Here is a 21,137-nt window from a genome sequence, read left to right on the forward strand (position 1 = left end):
GTGTGTGTGTGTGTACAGGCGTTGTGTGTGTGTGTGCCTGCTCACCTGCATGCGGTTCATGGCCTCCCGGATCTGGTCCAGGTGGTGTGCGGAGCTGAGGGCCTCCAGGCGGATGTCGGTCAGCTTGAGCTCCTTCTCCCTCAGCTCGTTCTTCAGCTGCAGGATGATCTCGGCCTCCGCCTCTGTGCACTCGCACAGCCTGCCCAGGGCACACGCCACAGAGAGAGGGGGAGAAGGGGGGATACGGAGAGGTCACGCGGGGGAGGTCACACAGGTGCGGAGAGTTACCCACAATGCAACGGGAGAGACACCGCTTGTGCACACACACCGGAGAGAAGACGTTGGAGGAAGGGGAGTAAAGATACTTAAAGGAGAGGGCACAGCATTTCTCATTTCCTGACTAACGAGCCAGAGACACAGACACACAGACACACACACACACACAAAACTGCAAACCAATAAAATCCACTGTGACTTGCGTAAAATTGCCCACAATGTCTTAATTTCCAGGCAATAGCACAACCCCACACTCTAGCCTAGAGACGCCCGAGAATTGACTTTCAGACCCTGAGCACACGGCATCATCTCCTCTACACAGGCAGCTGTGGGGCACTGCTGTGAGACCCTGTCAGGGCCTCTTTTTCTTCTGAGACACGTCGAGACGAGCCCAAAGCTCTTGCTGACCCACACACCACGGATGTTAAAACCCACCACGCCTGTCACTGCCGGCTAACAGAAAGGATCTCTCTTTTTTTCCCCCGCAGCTGAAGGGGAGAGAGAGAGCACTCTGCACTTTTTGCCTTGCCCTTGACTGTGTTAGGAGGGGTAAAACCCACACGTTCCACAGATGAGCTAAGCGGGAATGCTTTAAGCTAAGGCTATGACCGCTCTCTGAAAGGAGACTTGAGTTAATTAAGCCACACAATAATGTCCACTTAGTCATTTAGGAGATGTTTTCATCCACACTGGCTTTAAAGTGGCGTTGAGACAGGGATCATCTGTGTTTTTTAAGAAAAATGTTCTCTAAATTGAACTTGCAACCCTAGCATCACTAACCGAGGCTAACTTTGGCTTGTTGTTGAACCAGTGCACCAAAAAGGAATACATTGAGTTTGCTTTCTTTGTGTCAGCTGTTACAAGCTGTTCCCTGCTGTTTTTAATGACATTTGAGCTTGTCTGATGTTGTATTTTTGTTTGTGTTTTGATGGTATTAGGAGATGCAGATAAAAACACGCCAACCGCAAGCGCAAACTCTCTCCCAGCATGCTACCCCATGGTTACCGAGACCGATGCTTGTAGACCACATGGCCGTTTTGCCTTTTCTTTGGAATCCAAAGTGGGGAGGACTTGCTATCACAAAAACACTTGCTACAGACAGACAGACACACAGACATGGGATAAGGATGAAATGATCAAAGGCATGTTATAGAAGAAGGAAAACAAATAAAAAGCAACAAGAGACAAATTCAGTTAAAAGAAGCAGAAAGGAAGGCTTGTCTAATTAAGAAGAAAGGTCTTCACTAAAAAAAGAAAACAATGTTCTCCAAAGTGCTTTGGACATCACAGTATGCAGACATGTGTATGTTAACATATAAGAATTAAGAATGTATTAATTGCATACAGAATTCACCTTTGTCTTGCAGTGGGAGTGTGTGTGTGTGTGTGTGTGTGTGTGTGTGTGTGTGTGTGAGTGTTTGTGTATTCTATGGATGACTGTGTGTGTGTGTGTGTGTGTTTGTGTATTCTATGGATGACTCTGTGTGTGTTTGTGTGTGTGTGTGTGTTTGTGTGTGTGTGTGTGTGTGTGTGTGTTTGTGTGTGTGTGTGTGTGTGTGTGTGTGTGTGGTGATCAGGCACTCACTCTGTGGTGGACGGGGATGCCCGGAGCGCCTGTATGCTGCCCTGTCTGTTGGCGTGCTGAAGCTTGGGAGAAGATGGCAGGGAGGAGTCCGTCATCTCCTCGATGTCGTCTTGCGACTGCATCTTGCTGGTCTTCTTCTTGCTGAACGCCTGCTTGAAGGAGCTCCGCAACTGCAGGCACATTAAACAAAAAAACAACACAATCCACACATCAAACTCACCCTTTTCTGAAAGGCTATCCCCCTTTCTTTTAACTGACATTTCTCCTCTGGGTTACTGTCTACCAGGGGCAGGTCCAAACATCGACCTCAGGTCAGTACGAGGGGAAAGAATCAATTGAGAGAGAAAAGGAGGGTAAGGGTGAAGTAGCTGATCCAAACAGGGGCCATTCCATGTAGGAAAGAAAGGAGCTTGAAGGAGTTCACAGATTGATTATTGTCGGTCCTTTGCCAAGGACTGTGTTTTTTAAGTGTAGACATAGCAGATGATAAATAAGGAAGCTGTGAGAGTTTGGGCCTCCAGTAAGGTTGTATGTGTTTTTGTTTTTGATTCTTGACCTGTGCTTCTGTCTGTCTGTCTGTCTGTTTGTTTGTTTGTTTGTTTTTCTTCTCAGGGAAAACACAGTGGACATGAGCTGCCAATCACAGGAAGAGACAGGAAGAGAAGAGAAAGAGAAAAAGACTGTTGCCATGCAGATGCCTCTGGGGGAAAACGGATGCTTGAGAGAAGAGGAGAAAGAGAGAGGGAGGAAGAAGAGAGGGAAGGAGGGGTGATCTGTAGAGGTGGAATGAGAGGAGAAGAAGTTTGAAAAGGGAAAGGGGAGAGGGGGGGGCATCCAGAGAGAGGAGCGCTGGTGGCGTGTATTGGAAACACTGACCTGGGCAGGGATGGAATCAGCCACCTGAAGACAAAACACATCTGACCGTTACGAACAAGCCTCGTCCAGGTAGCACAGCACGCTTCAACACTCATTAAGGCACGGTGACCGCATGCCTGATTCACCCGCCGAACACACCTACCAGCCCACCTGCCACTCTACCACACCTTCTCTTCATTTTACACACCAAGTCAAACACAGTCGTTAAAATGCCAGTTTATACAGTCAGCACACAAGGATGACTGGATATTAAGATTCCAATTTTACAAACTGAACATGTGTTTTGTGTGCTCTCTCAGGCTTTTTACACAGACCAGAAATCTGTGCCCCCTACAGAGTCTGCCTTGTTGGTCCAGTTCTGTGGTTGTGTGTGTGTGTGTGTGTGTGTGTGTGTGTGTGTGTGTGTGTGTGTGTGTGTGTGTGTGTGTGTGTGTGTGTGTGTGTGTTGTGTGTGTGTGTGTGTGTGCACGGGTGTGTGTGAGTGAGTGTGTGTGTGTGTGTGTGTGTGTGTGTGTGTGTGTTTGGGTGTTACTGTGTGTAGTTTTGTGCGTACGTGTTAGCACACAGCTTCTCATTCGCGGTGAACTGGCTGTGCTCACGGCGGGGGGTCTGTGCACTCGGCTAACCTTTGAGCGACAGGTCTGAGGTGCCTCGCGCAGCGGGAGAGAGCAGGCAGGCATTACACAGCTGAATAATTTAGTGCTGCATAAATAAAGATCTCATTTGTATTAATGGGGGCAGGTTAAACTTTGCTCTCATTAAACTCTAGATTCAGAGAGGGTAGGAAGCTGGGTTGTTAACACGTCTCTCCATCCATAGGCATAAGATAGGAGCCATACTCTACTTTAATACTCTTCTATTACATAAGGATGGCTGAACAGTTGAAAACCTGAGGTAAAAAGTTCATACTGGTGTATTTTTCATCCTATCTAATGTTCTTATTTTCCATTTCCATGGTCATGACACACATTAAAAAAGCATTTCATAGTTATCAGACATGATCACACATGCACAGCTTTCATCATCTTTCACCAACACCAAACACCATTTCTATCAATGCAAGGAGTGGGGGAATGAAATGACTTGAGATGCCAGGGAAGAAATAAAAGGACACTTGAACAAGGGGCACTCTTCAAAAATAAATCAAAAATAAATAAAAACGACTTCTACTGTCTCTACAGGGAGCAAGACACATACAAAACAGGAGAAGACTCTTGGACTCCTGAAGGGAAGGTGTGGGGGGCAGGTATTCAATTAGAGACAACATGGCAGGGGGCAAAGGGGTGGTAGATGGGGAGCAGGGGGCAATACTGGATCATTCCTTCCCTCCTGCCCCATGAGTCCATCTTCTACCACCTGCACAACAGCATGCTGGAAGCTATAGGAAGGCTGGTCATATTCACCTTTGGTCGACTACCATTGCCTTGCTGGAGTCAAAAGTGAGGGGGTGGAACCACAAAGCAAGAGGTTATGAGAGGCTTGAGTGACTGTGTCTGAAGACAGCTGCTGGGTATGACTGAGAGAGCATTTAATACAGTGCAGCTCTAAGATGCCTGGCCTGCAAGAACACGAAGCTTGAAAGACAGACTGGTGGCGCTAAAAATATGACCAAACAGTGATACTAGATGTTTACTTTGAGGATTACTGTGAGAGAAATCATGAACGACATAATCCCCTCCTAGTTCTTCATGCTTAAAAACAAAAACTCAACTTGAATGGCACCCTCCTTGCTGTTTTGTAAATGTGTCACGTATCAACCACCATGTCATGCTGTGCAGCCATTAATGTCTTCGCCCACAAGGAAGGCAAAGGGGGAGTTTTGACTTCCAAACTCTTTTTCACTGAGACATTTTTAAGATCCAGCAAAAATTTGAGAGACTTCATCCAACAAACCTTCAGGTTCTGTCGGCCTATAATAAGCCATGTAACTTTTCACATCAGCACATAGGGCTCAGAGACTACTAGCATGGGTGTCAGTTTAGAGGTGAAGGGAAGTTGAAGCTTGCTGGTCATCTCTTTCTCTCTCTCACCCATCCTCCCTGCTGACCCCTGACCCTGCCGACCCCTGACCCCGGCACTAACCCAGCTCTTCTTCTTCTTCTTCTTGTCCTCGGCATCCTTGGAACTGCCCATGCTGGAGTGGCTGGCCGCGCTGTTGATGCTGGACATGCTGTCGGACGAGTGCTGCCGCCTGATTCGCTGGTCAGTCCCTAAGGAAAATACGATGGCTATTAACACATGAATACCCCCTCACAATATAAAACATAAACATAAAAACCCATATAGACACAGCCTACTTTAGCTTTAGAACTACAATAGCATGTTTTTATTCATAAGATTCGGTAACACTTTACTATGACAGTATCGATGAACACATGACACTGTCATGACACATGAAACCTAACCCTAACCCTAAACCTAACCCCAACCCCAACCCCAACCCCAACCCCAAGCCTAACCCCAATCCTAACCCTAACTTGTTATGACAAAAACTTAATGTCACTTAATAAGTTATGTCATAAACGTTTATGACTTGTTTATGACACGTTCATGACAGTGTTATGTCACTCTTATGTCAACACTGTCAAGTAAAGTGTAACCTAAGGTTCATTGGAGTAAGATTCATTTATAAGGTCCCGAAGCCTCAGTAGTGAAGACAGGGTATGCTGGTACCTCTGCTGATGTGGTCGGGGCCATTGAGGGCCACCTGGATGGCCGTCTGGGCGTCTGTGTTCTGGGCTTTAAGGGCCTCAATGGTCTCCCTCAGCTCAGCCAGCTCCGACTCCTGAGAAGTTCACATTCACAACACTGTTTACATCACAGTGGTACACAATGCAACACACACACACACACACACACACATACATACACCCCTCTACCCATACATAAATCATCCTCATCATCTCCTGCATAATGATACCTTCATTACATTTCCATACATTGAAGCAATTCCCCGAGAGAAAAGACTTAACAGTTGGAGAAGACTGATAGGTATCGACTTCATCAATCTTTTAGCATAGTGTGTGTGTGTGTGTGTGTGTGTGTGTCTCTGTGTGTACGTGTGTGTGTGTGTATGTGTAACCAGCAGGCATGACTAAGTTGGTATTCCTGAGCAGTACACACATAGTGACAGCTGTCAACTTTCCCCATCAATTATTCCTCCCTCCATATCTCACATGGAGATAAGCCTGGTAGCAGATTGCGGAGGCATATGGTTTGGCAATATACTTTTGGAGTTTTTCATGCTACTCACCACCTACTTAGTATAACCTACATCACACTGGCTTCCACTGAAGGCCCGCACTCGTTAGATGAAAGAACAGCCTTTGCAATTCATCCCAAAGTACCCTGGGCTGGTGATAGGGTTTCAGGGTTTTAATTAAAAGTCTGTGTCTATTTAACAAAGACATCCCTGGATAGAGACGGAATTTAATTCAGGGAGGATTAAGGGTGTGTGTGTGTGTGTGTGTGTGTCAGGGCAGATCGAGTTCGGGGCTGCTGAGTGTTGTGTGTGCAAGAGGGGGCTCAGGTTGCATTTGGAGGCATCTGTGATGCACACACGGACGCACACACAAACACACACACACACACACACACACACACACACACACACACACACACACACACACACATACACACGTGTGTGTGTGCACTGCTCATTTGATCCCCCGTTTTTACTGAGCCATTATTTGAGGAGTGTGGGTTAATCACTTTAGTCTACGGTATAAATGAACTGCAAGAATAACAAACAGAAGTGTCTGACACCTTTATGTGTTTCAGTTTTAACCAGTGAGGCATGACAGCATATTTTTTTTTCATCTGATACAGAACATCAGCGTGACTAAAAATAATCTGTCAGAGATGGCGCAAATGTGGCAGCATAACTTCTGTGGTTAGAAGATTCCCTGATACAAAAAACCCCCCTGTATTATACTTGTAAAAAAAGATAAAAAGTTGTCAGAGATTAAAAACGTACAAATACCTGTTTCTAAAAAGGACTTCCTGTTCCGAATCAAAGTCGACTGGATAAAAACCTTTACACAGATGGGGGTGTTGAGGTGGACAGAGAGAACCAGATGTTTGTCTGCTCTCGGAGCACGAGCCTGCTATGGCCCTACGTGACTGGGCCACGGGGCCCGGGCCGGGTGAAGGGGGGAGAGGGGGAGGGGAGACTCTTGGGTACGGTACCTTCTGTTCCGCCGTCATGGTCAGGCTCTGCAGCCGACAGGTCATGTTCGCCAGACTCTTCTCGAAGGCAGCCACCAGGTGAGCCTGTCAAGAGGGTACGGACAGACACAAACAAATAAACAAACAGACAAAACAAAACAAAACAAAACAAAAAAAGGGGAGAAGAAAAGAGAAGATAAAAAACACAGGACTGTTAGCATAGCACAGCTGCTTGACATGACACTGCAAAACTGTGAAGGCACTGAGGCGGAACTGAGCGGTCACCTCAGGGTGACGAGCAGAACTTTGTGTTTTTTTTGGCTCGCCTCTTTTTCTCCCTTCACACCCTGACAAGTGACATGGCCCATGAAAGATAAAAAAAACACAAAACATACACAAAAAACATTTCCCACCATGTTTTTCTTTCTTATTTTATCGCCCTCTGATATGATGAAGCAAGAAAGCTGAGATAAGATTGTAAACCTGTGAAAATTATCTTTCTTTCCACAGAACTCATTTCATTCAGTATAAAGCCCTGACAGACAGCACGGTGTGCTGACATACCGCTCTACATCGCTAATCACTTCCCTGTTAGCCTGGTATGACGCCATTGAAGTGGGTTGGGGTGCTAATGCAATACCTGTCAGTTCAAAGAAGACCTTGTGTTTGAGCCTTGTTCTAACATGAGCCTACAGGGCTTGTTTTCACTGCGCTGGGGCTTACTACTGAAACGGGGGTGTAAGAAGAAGCACAGAGTATGCTGTAGTATCCATTTATCCAACTCAAGGTCGAGGAAGTGGATTTTGGACACACACACACACACACACACACAAAACTAATGCAGAACTTTCCATTTTAGATTTGCATAAATATTGCCATATTTTGATAGATGATGCATCACTCCCCTACTTCTACTCTATTAGCTTATATTAGCATTACATTCAGACCAATGAATTAAAGGGCCGACAAATCAAGAAAAAACTGCACAAGCAGCCCAACAACTCATAGCCCTGCTGCTACCCACTCCAGTAATGCCAAAAAGAACTTGGCTGTTTGTCCTCAGCTATCCAACATTACCAGCACAGACCCACACGTCCCTGACTATCCACCCCAGATGAGTGCACTGGATCCACGCAGCCTATTTACTGACCTGCCCCTCTCAGTGAGACTGCTGGAGAGGGACTCAGGAACATAATCATGTCAAACAATGCAAAAGCTCCATAAATACTCATTGTACACACCTGCACTGTCTTAGCCTGCCAGAGATAAGATGCAATCACCCTTCCAAGTCTTTCACACACAGATTCAGTGCTAATTAACAGAAGCCCTTCTTGGAGCACTTTCAAGATAACAGCCAATGTTAGATAACCTACAAGATAACAGCCAATGTTAGCTAAGCTAAGCCATAACCTGTGGTTGTGATGCTATGAATAGCCATGGACCTGTAGAGAAAAGCTATGCAAAAAAAAAAGAATCCCCTCCTGCTCTTCATCCTCCATATCCTCATCATCTTCCTCCTCGTCCTGCAGGGAGTAACCTTTGTAAATGTCACATGTCCAGATCCATCCCAAAACCTTGGCATGACGTCCAACCTGCTTGCCCCTGCCGCCTACGTGCCCACCTGTCCACTTGGCAGCCGCGTCTCCGCACATGCCCAGCGGTCCTTGACCCGTGCCTGCGTTTGAGACTGCGTCTGTGCTCGCTTGGTCCTGAGGTCACGGCTGCCTTTAATGACGCGACCCCTGACCCCTGACCATTGGGTGCCGCCCGGGTAGCGGTTCAGCGGGGGCCAGATCAGAGAGCTGGCCAGTGTGCTGCATCTTCTCTCGGCCATGCTTACTGAAACACACACACACGCGTGTGTGTGCTAGAGCTACGCCAGCTAGAGCCCCAAGCCTGCACTGGTCACTCGCCTGCTACTGGGCACATGGGAGGGCATTTGGGAGAGAGATCAAAAGGGGAGGAAGTGGGTGGGCGACAAAAAAAAAAAAAAAATCCATCGCACATGGAAAAGGAAAAAAAAAACACTGGAGCCACAGACTGAAGGAGGGATAGAAACATGAGGGGGAGGGAGGGGATGAGGGGATGAAAGGTGGCAAAGGCACCCGCAGAATGTCGAGGAGAGGTGGAGAGGGAGAGGTGACGAACTCTTAAACCCCCTCCTTTAATACAAGATGGAGGGAGGAATGTAATCCAGTCTCGAGGGGGGGCGGGGGGCATACAAGAAAGGCCACACAGCTTCAAGTGACTCTGACCAAACTGCTTTCTCCACTAATCCTTCACAGGGGCAGTCACCCCCTTTTTCTCCCCCTTACTCTGACTGGGTTACAGAGAGAGAGAAAGAGAGAGAGAGAGAGAGAGAGAGAGAGAGAGAGAGAGAGAGAGAGAGAGAGAGGGAGAGAGAGAGAGAGAGAGACAGACAGAGAGAGAGCATCAGTGTGGACAGCATTACCAATCAAGTTCTACTACTGCCCCCAGGCCAAAACAACATGTAGCCTTAATGCTAACTCTGCAGGCTTATCTGAAATGTGCACAGGTCAACGCACAGTAAACAAAGTAAGAACTGTCAAGAAGAATTCTCTCTGTGCAGTGTTCCGTTAATGAACTTCCGAATTGAACAAACACACACACACACACACACACACACACACTCACTGGCACTAAGATGGACTTCTCATTAGCCTAATCCGACTGGCTACGTGTGAAGTTAAATGCCTGACACTGACCTTTTTAGCAATTAACAAACAGTTTTTGATCCATTGCTACATCGGTTGTTCAAAAAGGAGGCATCTGTCTGTGCTGGCTTACTGAGCTGTACTCAAGCTAATGCTTGTCCGCCTTGTTATCTCGAAGGTCATATGACATAGAATAATGGGGGCATGAGCTTAAGCCATTTCGATTCTCCGTTAGGTATTTTCAAACCAACATGTCCTGACAAGACCTTTAGTCTTAAGGTTTATTGAATGAATTCCTCTATTTAATGCGACTGAAGAAGCTTATCTGTGTTTCCCAATTCAAGGTGAGGCATTCAACTGAAATATGTGCTTCATAGAAAGAGTCATGCACTAGAAAGTACCAGACAGCCTCATGCACAATTCACGAAGAAAGTTCTCTTTTTTTGGTAAACCCCCCTAAGAAATGTCTCAAAAGTGCCTGTCATAACTGCACTGCTTTTCTCCTTTGAAAAGTTTCTCCACGGCGAGAGCAGCATCGGCATCACAGTTCACCCTCACGACTCCACCACTCCCCTCACTTCCCCCCCCTTCTTCTCTCCTCTACTCTCCACTGTCACTCCATCATCATGAGGTGGAAAGGCGTGCTCCTCGTGTCTCATGCTTGATCACACACTTCACACACACCCCTATCAAACTGAGAGACAAGAGAACACCCCCGCAAAAAAGGAAAAAAATAAAAAGGAGTGAGAGAAATACAAAACTACGTCTGGGCCGGTTGTCTGGGCACCCCACCCTCTATCCCCCACCCCGTCCACTCCCCATCCCATCCCACCGACCCTCCCTAAACCCCTGGCTTGGTTCATCCAGGCTCTCGCTACGCTAACTCTCGCCTATCCGCCACGGGCTCCTCCCGAGCACATGAATGAGGCTGCTTCGGAGAAACCGCCACCTGCTGGGTGAGCCATTCTCTCCGAGGACGCCTTCTGATAAACAAGCTCCCGTTTCAGATGCTCCCGCCTTCATAAAAATGGGCGAGTAAGACTTCAAAAATGTCTGGGTTTTTTTTATCTCCGCGTGGACACACATAGGGGAGAGTCTTAGAGGAGCAGTCGGATTGAATTGGAATTATAGAATGTCTTGCAGAGTTAAAAGACGCTGATTACAAAAAAGAACATCACGCCTGGCAACCTTGGGTTTGTTTATTCATTTATGTCAGGAACTGTATTCGGAGATACCAGCCAAAAACACACTGTTTGTCAAAAATAGTCTGCGACAGAGGGGTCAGATCAATCAATACATCATTCAATAGCTGCAGTTTTTGTAAATTGATAAGATAGATCACTTACATTGGCTGAAAGCTGGGAAGTCAGAGCCGCAACCTTTTCTTGGGAGGCATCCAGTTCCCGACGCAGTTTCCGAATTTGCTGTTCAGAGAAACACACCAACGAATTATGATTATAAGACTGTTTCACCCAAACCAAACACTAAAAGCCAACCAATACCCTACTTCACAACTACTATTACCCCGCTTGTAAAACAAACATGGCCCTTTACAGCAAGTGAAAAACACTTGGGGGCCTTTATAACAAAAAAAAAAAATCAACAAAATATTGGTGTCTACTGCAAAAAGGGGCAGCATGGAAGTAAATAAAGGTAAATTACCGTGGTATTTTGGACAGTTTGACCCTTGATTGAAAAGAGAAGAGAACAATTAACTCTAGGCTTCCTGCCCCGTAAGGCGGATAGGATGGACATACGGTTGTTATGGTTAAAAACAGATGCATGACATCCTATCACTCATTCGCATTTGCGTTAGCAGCATCTACCAGGCTGTTAGTATGACTATGCAATCCAAAAAAGCATCTGCTAAATGACCTTGACTATAACCATGTGTAAGGTAAAGCAAAAGAGGTGTACACAGTATACTGGTTTGGCAAAGCATGACGTGAAAGAAAGAGGCATCACATAAGAAAGAAAGTGACAGAAATATCATTATAGAAGTCCAGACCAAAACCAGATAGTTTTTAAATGATGACTGTTATGTGAGTATAATGTGGTAGTTTCCCAGATGCCATGTTTAGCGATAACCATGGTACATTATTGTTTGACCATGTTCATTTGAAGATGCCTTTAAAGGGTATGAGTGGTGAGGGACAGTGAATGCGAGACTTGAAAGGGCCAACTATCAAAAAAAAAGTTCAAAAGAAGCTATTTGGGGTATTTTTTATTTAAGATAAAAAGAAATATATGGCTATTGGGGCGCATGATGTAATACTATAAACTTCAAAGAAAACAAGCTGATTTTGGACATGGAGTGGAGACATCACTGCTTGAGCGGCTTGATCGGTTCTCTATTGTGGAGCATAAAGAATCACGACAGCGCATTCGAGGCTCTCATAAACAAGGGAGGCATCTCACCTCTGAATGGGCCTTCTCCTCCGTCTGTGGAAGGAAAGGAAAACACAGCGGCCATTAAACAGACAGCAAAACGACCGTGGATATGGAGATCATTACATTCTCATGGGCGTTTTATGCACCCCACATATCTCAGTTTATGGCCATCAGGACCGAGTCTAGCAGTCAAATAAGGAATATGCACTCACTGAACATCATGCCTATTCATTCTCTGCACTTTCATAATTTATGTACAACACCTCATCAGCTCTGATTTCTGTGACTGACAGAAGAAATCCTGGGGTTGATAAAACAGACAGAAGTACCCCACAAGGCCATAGATGTCGACAGTGAACTAACATTAGGCAATGCAAAGCACTAGATTTGATTGACAATTGTGCATATATTCTTGAACATGTTACATAATGTATGTATGGTAGGCACTGAAGGGTACAAAAAGTTGATTTGATGGAGGATGATGTGGTTACCTGAGGCACATTAGGAGATAAAAATGGTACTAAAACTGAGGATAGCTACTCAGAGATACATCACGAGTGGAAGCATATCTGCAGATCTTTCTATGGATATATCTGTGTATATCATCATGGTGTCAATGTCTTACATTTTTAAATTATGACACACATTTATTCTGTGTCTTCAATATACGTGTATACACGTATTAGTATAATTGGAATTCAAATCTACCATGAGATTTCATGTATGAAAAGTAAATCAAATAATCAATACATTGTACAGTTTCATAGTGTGACAATTATATTACCCACCAACCAAACAGGTGGCCAGATGATTAACATTTCATCACAATCGATCAAATAGTGTTTACTAGCGTTCCATGTTCTGCCTGTATATTGGATTCAGTGTGTAAAGGGGCAATACAAACACTGATGTGTGCGTGGAGCTCATGGTAGACCGCACAGGCTTTACCTTGTCCAGAAAAGATAGCACCTGGAAGCAAGAAAATGGGTGTTCAAGTAGTGGCAAAGTCACATACAGCATTGCCACATTGGAGTGCCACTCCATTCTATTTTAAACTATAACATGGTTAAAACAATGCAATGTTTTTTTTGTAAGCCAATCATTTTCATTGTCCATCATCTATGGCCTTTTGTCAAAAATCATATCAACTGAGTTGCACTATGGGATAGCTATGGAGTTTTATTAATCATACCCTGTGTTGCAGTGGCAGAATATGAGACACTGATCTCAACCCTCTGAACAGGATAGCAAAATAGTAAACATAAATACTGTTAAAAAATAATTGTTTTCAACAGTTTAAATTAAATGGTATTAATTAAAAGAAGTTGTGCAGTTTTGGTTGATAATGCCAAAGATGAGATGAAATGATAAAAGGGCCAACAGAAAAGGACAAGAGAAATAATATCCAGAATTTTTGTCAAACTTAATACATCGCACAAAGAAGTTTTAAAGCAACACCAAAGAACTTTCCCTCTGTCGCACGCACTATTTGTTTATCCAGCACCAGCTTTGCAAAAAACAATGTCCACACACAAGGTAGAATATGTTGCATGATTTTATGAAAGTACAATGTATTGCGACATCAGATGCAAGTCAAATTTGTAGTTTCTCATGTCTCATTCCATCGAACTACAGATCCGCTACCCAAACCGGCAAACTTACATAGTGCGGTTATAGCCGATAGAGGGCCGCGAAGCGAAGGCAGAGCCGTTCACCCTGTTACGAGTTGATGAACCACTGAAACGATTTTGGAAACATTATTTTAAGGTACAAAAAACTCTTTGGTGTTGCTTTAAATCAGTAAAACATCAAATCAGACAATAGAAAATCTAACTGTGAAAGCAATTAGGACTGACATTTGTGCTAGCAACAGCAATGACTTACACAGTCCTCTATAACAGGGAGAAAAACAATGCCAAAGCTTATATTGGATCTGAATTGAAAATCTAATCCTCATAGACCTGTCTGAGAACTTCTTCAAGCAGAAGCAAAATCCTGAAATTGATTGCATCCCCTCTTCCCCATCCGACGCCACAAACCCATAAACCTGACTTGGCAACTCATTCAGCCGGATGCCTAGAGTCTTTTCTTTACCACTAAAGGGCCAACAGACCCCACCCCCCCCTCACCAATCTCAAGCCTCTGTATGTACTTCCCACCGAGCAGGCAGACGGAGCTGAGAGTGGAAATTGAAATCTCAGATTGGCCTCTCTACAAGAGAATAGGAGGCCAAGAAAAGCTGCTGTCAGACTGCAGCCCTTTTGCAAATCTCTCTCAGCTACGCAGGATTTATCTCTTAATCACAAGCCTCGAACAATGACACCTGTCAGTCAAAAGTTTTTATGCCTGTTAATGTTGTCAGTCACAGCTGAGTGCATATCTGACATGGGTTTTGCCCTATTGCTGTGTGCAGACACAGATTGGGAAGGAAGAGCAAGGAGGAGTGCTGCTTACCGCTGAGTAGAGCGAAGAGGTGCTAGACACCAGGGACAGTGAAGAGCCATGGACTACGGGGAGAGAGAAGGGACAACAGGAACACAACATGTCAAAATCAATCTTTAAACCAAGCATTTGTGTTTCTGAACTAGCCCATACAGGGGTTAAGATATGCAGGGTCTCCTGTGAACCACACATCATAGATTTCCCCAAGCAGGGAAAATCACTGGTAAACTAGCAGCTATAAAGCTGTTTGATATACTCACAGTCCACACTTTGTCATCACCTTTAAAGTTGAATACTACTCAATATAGAAACAGTCAGAATCAGGGCATGTGCTGTGTTGTGCATTTGGATCACTACAATCCTACAAAGCTTTTTTAAACATTGCACTTGATTCATAGTGATTGTTGGTGCAAATCCATACTTGGTACAGATATAAGAGAAGTTTTCGCTGTCTTTTCAGTGCTGCCTGCATCTTCTGTGTGTGAAGAGCAGAATCACCTTCGTCGGTGCTGTCACGGAAGGATCCGGAGCGACTGATGCCCCTGGGTCTGTCCTCCAGAGACGTAGCGCTGCCCCCCAGCGTGTGGCCTTCCACGTACAGGTCAAACGAGTCCTGCGTGGGGATGCTATTGGACCGGCTCATACTGGGTCCAGGGAGGTTGTACTGGGACATACTGGTAGGGCTCACTGAAATAAACACACACAAAGACAGGGAGATGGGGAGGGGGTCATAAGTATCTGATGGGAGACATGCTTACTTTCAAATAAATGTAATGGTAGAAGTAAGTTGTGCTATACATCTTTTATTATGGTGGTGTCTTGAATAAAATAATAATAATAATAAATTTTATTTACAAGCGCCTTTCAAGTCACCCAAGGACACTGACTGTACAATTAAAAAGTTTAAGGGAGTTATACATTACATAGACAGAAGCATATACACAGAGGACACTGCATAATTTAACTTAAAATTCAACTAAGGGTTCGTAATAGCCTCTGCCTATTTCTGTGTTGATTTATGATATGCATACACTCACGCAGGTTTGAATAGTGGTATTTGCCAGCATTGTTGCAGGAGGCATCCGGTGGAGAAAGAGGTGATTGGCTGCCTGTGTCCTGCAGCCCTCCAGTAGAGTGGGAGCGTAGCCACTCCTTCCCCTCCTCATTGGACGTCTGCCTGGAGGAGGGCGGATACCTGCGCCAAAGGACGAAATTGGAGGGATCAATTAAACAGGAAGACGTTACAAAGCCATCACAAATGTTGATCATGCTCTTTGTGGCCTCGGCATCGTTAAAATGCTACTGTAGTAGTCGTTCATGTCAATACAATGTGCTTTAAAAACATAGTAGAGAACCGCACTCTCGAGCGTTAGCTCTTGATAAGTTTTTATTGGATTCCTGAATACAATGTGCTGGGTTGTTGAAGTATGTCTATACTAAAGGGATGTACAACAAAAGACTGCATTCAAGATGTTCAATACGTTTGACAACTTGGATTTCCTCCAGCAATGTCTTTGCTACTATGAAAAGGGAACTTGCTATTCCCCTAGACTAGGGTTCAGAGGAAGGTCGGGTGGGCATTAGGCACAGTCTCCCTTTTCCAAAAGGGCAACAGAGAGACAGGGGCTTCTGGGGTTTAGTGAAAGTTCTGTCACTTAGGTCTAGCTATCCTATCCAGTCTGAACACATCACTGGCAACATGCGAGACCCACTGGGTGAGGAGACACACTGTCTGCTCAAACACAGACACAGACAGAGTTTTCCTTTGCCTGGCTAATGGCTCCAGCAGGGGGGCCAGTCTTATCAAGGGACGTTCAAAAAACCCCCTCCGTTTAATCCCCTAAAGACGATAATTGAGTTCATGCTCATTTCCTTTTTATTTTTTTCCCCTTCTATGCAGAGTTCTGAGGCAGGAGGAAGATTGAGGGGAACATCACGACCTGTCAGAGGAGACCTCAGTTCACTTTGATTCTGTTTTCAAACAGCTGGTCCTACCAAAACTCTACCTTCTGTCTCCACACAACATAATGACTGACAGATGCTTTGCTCTTGCATGTGGCACTGCTTTGTTGATTCTTTTCATCAAATTTCTTTTTTTCCCCACATAAACCCCTCTGACATGATTGTTGGACACTGATTGCTCTTTGTAAGGGTTGGTGCTCAGGATAGCCAACACTATTATTGGTGACTATTGAGCCCTGAATTCTGGATAAAAAGGGACGCTGGCAGAAGAGGCACTCAAAGCAACTTCCTCCTACATGCCCTTTGAAAAGACAATTGGATGATTTGAATGTCTGACAGCTCCCTATACACACTTGTGTAAGGGTGCAATTTTGCGCAAATTAGCAAACAGCTTGGGCATCACAAGTGGGCAAAGCTCATGTCACTTAAAGCACACTTTTAGTTTCTTACTTTCATCCTTACTTGCTTACCTTAAGATGTATGCGATAGGCAAGTACAAGTTCTATAATATCTTAAATAACCTCAGAGTTCCTTTTCTAAATTCATCCCCCATGCTGTCACCGCGTTCTAGCTGACAAGCTGACACTCTCACTTAACTTTGAGTCCAACTGCGACCTGGGCACGCCTAGTTGTCACTGTGAGTAGGCCTTTGTATTTCTTCAATGTCAGAAACTGGCCCGTGGCAAGATACGACAATGCACAGCTCTAGATACACATTCAAAGATGAATAAGGCTTTTCATAGCACAGTAACAAGAACTGGCTAAAGGCACTCTGAAAGAAGTTTCGCTGACAGTTTATTTTATATCAACTGGGAGAAGACAGGATGTTTTTGCATTCTGCATTCCTTTCTTCTACCTAGAAAGTTTCTCTCTCCAGTTTGAGGTATAGTGACCTTTAGAAGGACCTCTATAATGGATAGAGACAAGTCGGACAGCAGAGATGACAACACATTATTCATCCCAATGAGACTGTGACCTCTCCTCTCCTTCCTCTAGATTCCATTATGAACTCCTGCGTGACCTTTTGGGGTGACATGGTCTGGACACAGAGCTGGCCATTAGAAAGAGATAGATGGAGCCAGAGAGAGAGAGAGTGAGAGTGAAGGTTTGGGTGGAGGATAAAATGGACACTATTTTAAGACATGTCTGTGTGTGTGTGTGTGTGTGTGTGTGTGTGTGTGTGTGTGTGTGTGTGTGTGTGTGTGTGTGAGAGAGAGAGAGAGAGAGAGAGAGAGAGAGAGAGAGAGAGAGAGAGAGAGTACCGATACTGTATGTGTGTGGGGGAAATGACACAAAGATTACAAATGAGAGAATGAGCATCTCTGGCCTGAATGACTGTGGCGGAGCTATTCTTGACACTCTCACTAGTTACTGTGGAAGACAGAGGGTCTTTTTATCGGTCCTGGGTTTCATCAGCCGCGGAGCTACTGGAGTAGAATTTCTCATTATCAGCATAATGGAAGCTGCCGTTGGGCTTGTTATCTATGCGCGCTGTTCGTCATAGAGGGGATTTGGCCTCTGACAGCACGTGGACAAACAGAAAACACACTCCAGGGTTCCTACACATTTTCCATTTCAAAATTCCATACTTTTTCCATACTCAAATTTCAAAAATCCTCGGTAGATTTTTCTGACCATATTCTCGACATTGCGGCCACTTCTGGTTTGGGATAACTCGGTGAAAACAAAGGTATGGACAACCGAAGTGAATTAAAAAATGACACTTAATATTCGTCCATTTAGCTGGGTCATTTTTAGGAGTTATTCTGAAAGACAGGTAGAAGATTCTGTGACTGTGCGGCTCTGTGAATGTCAGCTATGCTACGTTTGCCTCATGAATATTTCCAATTTTTCTCCTGTCAAACATCTGATTTGAGTTTCAAAAGACTACTTTAAAGCGGACTAGCTTTAAAATAAATATCCAGGAATTGGCTAATGTGATTTCAGGTTCCTAACTACATGAGGGGTCATGAGGTTGTGATCATGAGGAGTCTGTGAGAGTATGGCACTGTCATTATTGGAGAGGCCATGGATGTAAAAGTCTCTGTCAAAAAAGTAATGAAATCTTTGTTGAGAAGATATTGCAATGGTGCATTAGTACCTTAATCCCTTTTTAGGAAGAGTGTTTCTGTCAAGGGGCATGCTGTTAAAACAGAAAACAATACATACAATTATACTACATTCAAAACAGTTATTGCATTAGATATTTAATGTTAAACTCCTAGTACTTGGTTAACCTCTTTGTGTTTGGTTAGCTTATTGTTGAGTCAGAGAAAATAAAACACGAAAACAAATATTTCTATAAGACATTGGTAGATAATTGGTTAGCTCACTTAGTTATAGAGCATACATTTAGTGCTATTAAATCCCTGACGCCACACCTAGCCTATACATCCTGCCTCTCCCCTGCCAGTGGGCAGACTCACCCTTCGGACAGAGTGGACTTGACGCTGCCCGTGCGCGTGACCTTGGGCCCGTGGTGGTGGCCAGTGGCAGGTCGATGGACTCGGAGCTGGTGTGCAGGCTGGTCATGCTCTGGCAGCTCAGCGTGTCCTTGCTGCCCGCCGACGAGCTGCTGAGGGTGGCGGTGGGCCACGGCCGCGCGTTGGACGGCAGCGACAGCCCCGACGCCGGGCTAGACGCCGGAGAGTCCGTGCCCAGCTCGGGCACCTTGCCATACAGCGGGCTGCTGCCGCCGCTCTGCCCGCCGGCGCTGCCCAGGCTGCCCGTGCCCGAGGAGGGCGAGTCCAGGCTGGTCTGTCGTGCAAGCGTGCCGTGCGGGCTGCTCAGAGCCGACAGGCACTTGCCCGAGTCAGGGGTGCCAGGTGAGCTAGGCTTACTGCTGGCTTTGGCACCAAACAATCTGGTCATGGACAAAAAAGGGGAAGAGGCCAGTTCATATACAGTACCTGAAGCAAGCTGCTGAAAAGAAATATGCTTTTTAACTTAAGCAACATGATAAATTAACCATGGCATTTTTCCTCCAAAATACAATTATACAGTATAAATTATCCATGAATGCATTTATAAATGTATTTATTCATATTAGTGGAATGGAAGACAGGAGTGTGGTAACTGTGCACAGAGCTATTAATATCTAAGATTACATTCACACATAGCAAATGTTTAATACATGCATTGCATCCGGTACTTAGAGAGCAGTCAGCACATCCCTTAAAACGTCTAAGTTAAGTTCATCTCCACTCTACAGTAATATCTCTACACTGATGTCAAGCAGTGATATGTAGTACCTGTAGGTATCTACAGACATATATATGTAGACATATATTATTCCCTTGCATCTCAAATCCAACCACAAAGTCAGAACATCTGTTCAGCACTGCCATTTTTCCACATAAGGGAAAACTGCAGTATATGACGGCCACTGCATCCAGAGCTCAAATGAGATAATTGAATGATATCACTATGCAGTGGCCATACCCCCCCATCTCCTCCCCACTACTCAACAGCATGGTCTGACTGATGCAAATTTAAACACAAACACACACGCACACACACACACACACACACACACACACACACACACACACACACACAAGAACACACAGATTTGTGCAAGAAATGGCGTTGGCCCCCCGTCAGCCACAATCAGCGCATTGTGGTTCACAGCACCTCCTGATCTGAATGGTAAATGCCTGTCTTGCGTGTGCTGCTGCGGCAGTGTGCACAACTCATCTGAGAGCCACTGCCTGCCACTACACCTAATGGTCACTAGATGGCGATCTCATCTTTGACTGTAGTGGAGAGAGAAAGAGAGAGCCACCCGTGATAGATCGTCCCTGCACTAAAGCATGATTAAGTGGGTATCTTATGGTCACTTTATACATCCTTTTATCTGGGACTTGCTGATGAGATGGTGGGAGTTTGTGCGGCGAGTTATGGAGATTTGTGGGGGGAGATGAAGACCTGAAAAGGGGCTGTGATGGATGAGAGGAACTTTCAGATCTATGTGGCTCGCCCGCTGCATCAAGGGAGACAATAGTCTGTGGCAAACAGGCATATTTCATCCCCGCCCCCCAACCCACCACCACCCATCCCACTGCCAGCAGCTTCAAGAGGCTCAAACTCCCTCACAGATAAGGTTCTCTCTATCTTTATGACACGGTAATGAAACAGAGAGAGTAATGACACACACACACACACACACACACACACATACAGACATTGCGAAGCGGCTGGAGGGGAATGTAAAAGAGAGGATCATGGGAGCCTTACCGGCGGAAGGTGGGAGAAGCGATGTCGGGGTACTTGGAGCCGGGCTGGCGGAGTCCCGACTGGCCGCCGGAGGTGGGGCTGGACTTGGGCGAGGTGCAGAGAGCTCCGCCCTCCTGGTCGGAGACGGCCACCTTCTCCTTGTCTGTCTGGTTGACAGTGACCGGGCTGGAGCGGCCTGAGCCCACTTTGCTGGCGCCGTCGCGCCGCTTGGCCCCGGGGACGGTGCCGTTGCCGGTGGCCCCCGCGGCGGCTGACTTGCCGCTGACGTTGGAGTCGATGCTGCTGGAGCTGGAGCGATGTCCACTCCCGCGCGCGGCCACTACCCCGCCGCCGCCGGCCCCGCTGGACGACTTGGCCGGCCGCGGAAGCGAGCGGTACTGCAGGGGCACCTTGGAGCTGCTGCAGCCCAGCAGCACGCCGTCGTCCTGATGCTGCGAGCCGTCCAGGCTCGTCTTGCGTCCGCCTCCACCGCCGCCGATGCCCGCTCCCTTGCCTATGGCCGACGATTTGGGCACCTTGCCCAGCGT

The 21,137-nt window shown here is 45.7% G+C and overlaps 1 protein-coding gene across 1 annotated transcript in view; it reads right to left on the minus strand.

Annotated features, from left to right (window-relative positions):
- The window catches only part of nav3 (neuron navigator 3), a 56,759-nt gene that overhangs the window by 13,372 nt on the left and 22,250 nt on the right, over nucleotides 1–21,137 (minus strand). Inside the window, 16 exon segments of the mRNA XM_048267420.1 lie at nucleotides 46–199; nucleotides 1,862–2,031; nucleotides 4,820–4,947; nucleotides 5,411–5,522; nucleotides 6,926–7,009; nucleotides 10,926–11,003; nucleotides 11,242–11,265; nucleotides 11,998–12,021; nucleotides 12,919–12,939; nucleotides 14,425–14,477; nucleotides 14,911–15,099; nucleotides 15,450–15,607; nucleotides 18,476–18,517; nucleotides 18,801–18,846; nucleotides 18,849–19,237; nucleotides 20,611–21,137. The exon segment at nucleotides 20,611–21,137 is cut by the window's right edge and continues 71 nt beyond it. Coding sequence (XP_048123377.1) covers nucleotides 46–199; nucleotides 1,862–2,031; nucleotides 4,820–4,947; nucleotides 5,411–5,522; nucleotides 6,926–7,009; nucleotides 10,926–11,003; nucleotides 11,242–11,265; nucleotides 11,998–12,021; nucleotides 12,919–12,939; nucleotides 14,425–14,477; nucleotides 14,911–15,099; nucleotides 15,450–15,607; nucleotides 18,476–18,517; nucleotides 18,801–18,846; nucleotides 18,849–19,237; nucleotides 20,611–21,137 — 2,199 coding nt within the window.

This window comes from Alosa alosa, chromosome 17 (genome assembly GCF_017589495.1).
Source record: "Alosa alosa isolate M-15738 ecotype Scorff River chromosome 17, AALO_Geno_1.1, whole genome shotgun sequence".
Classification (NCBI taxonomy): Eukaryota; Metazoa; Chordata; class Actinopteri; order Clupeiformes; family Clupeidae; genus Alosa; species Alosa alosa.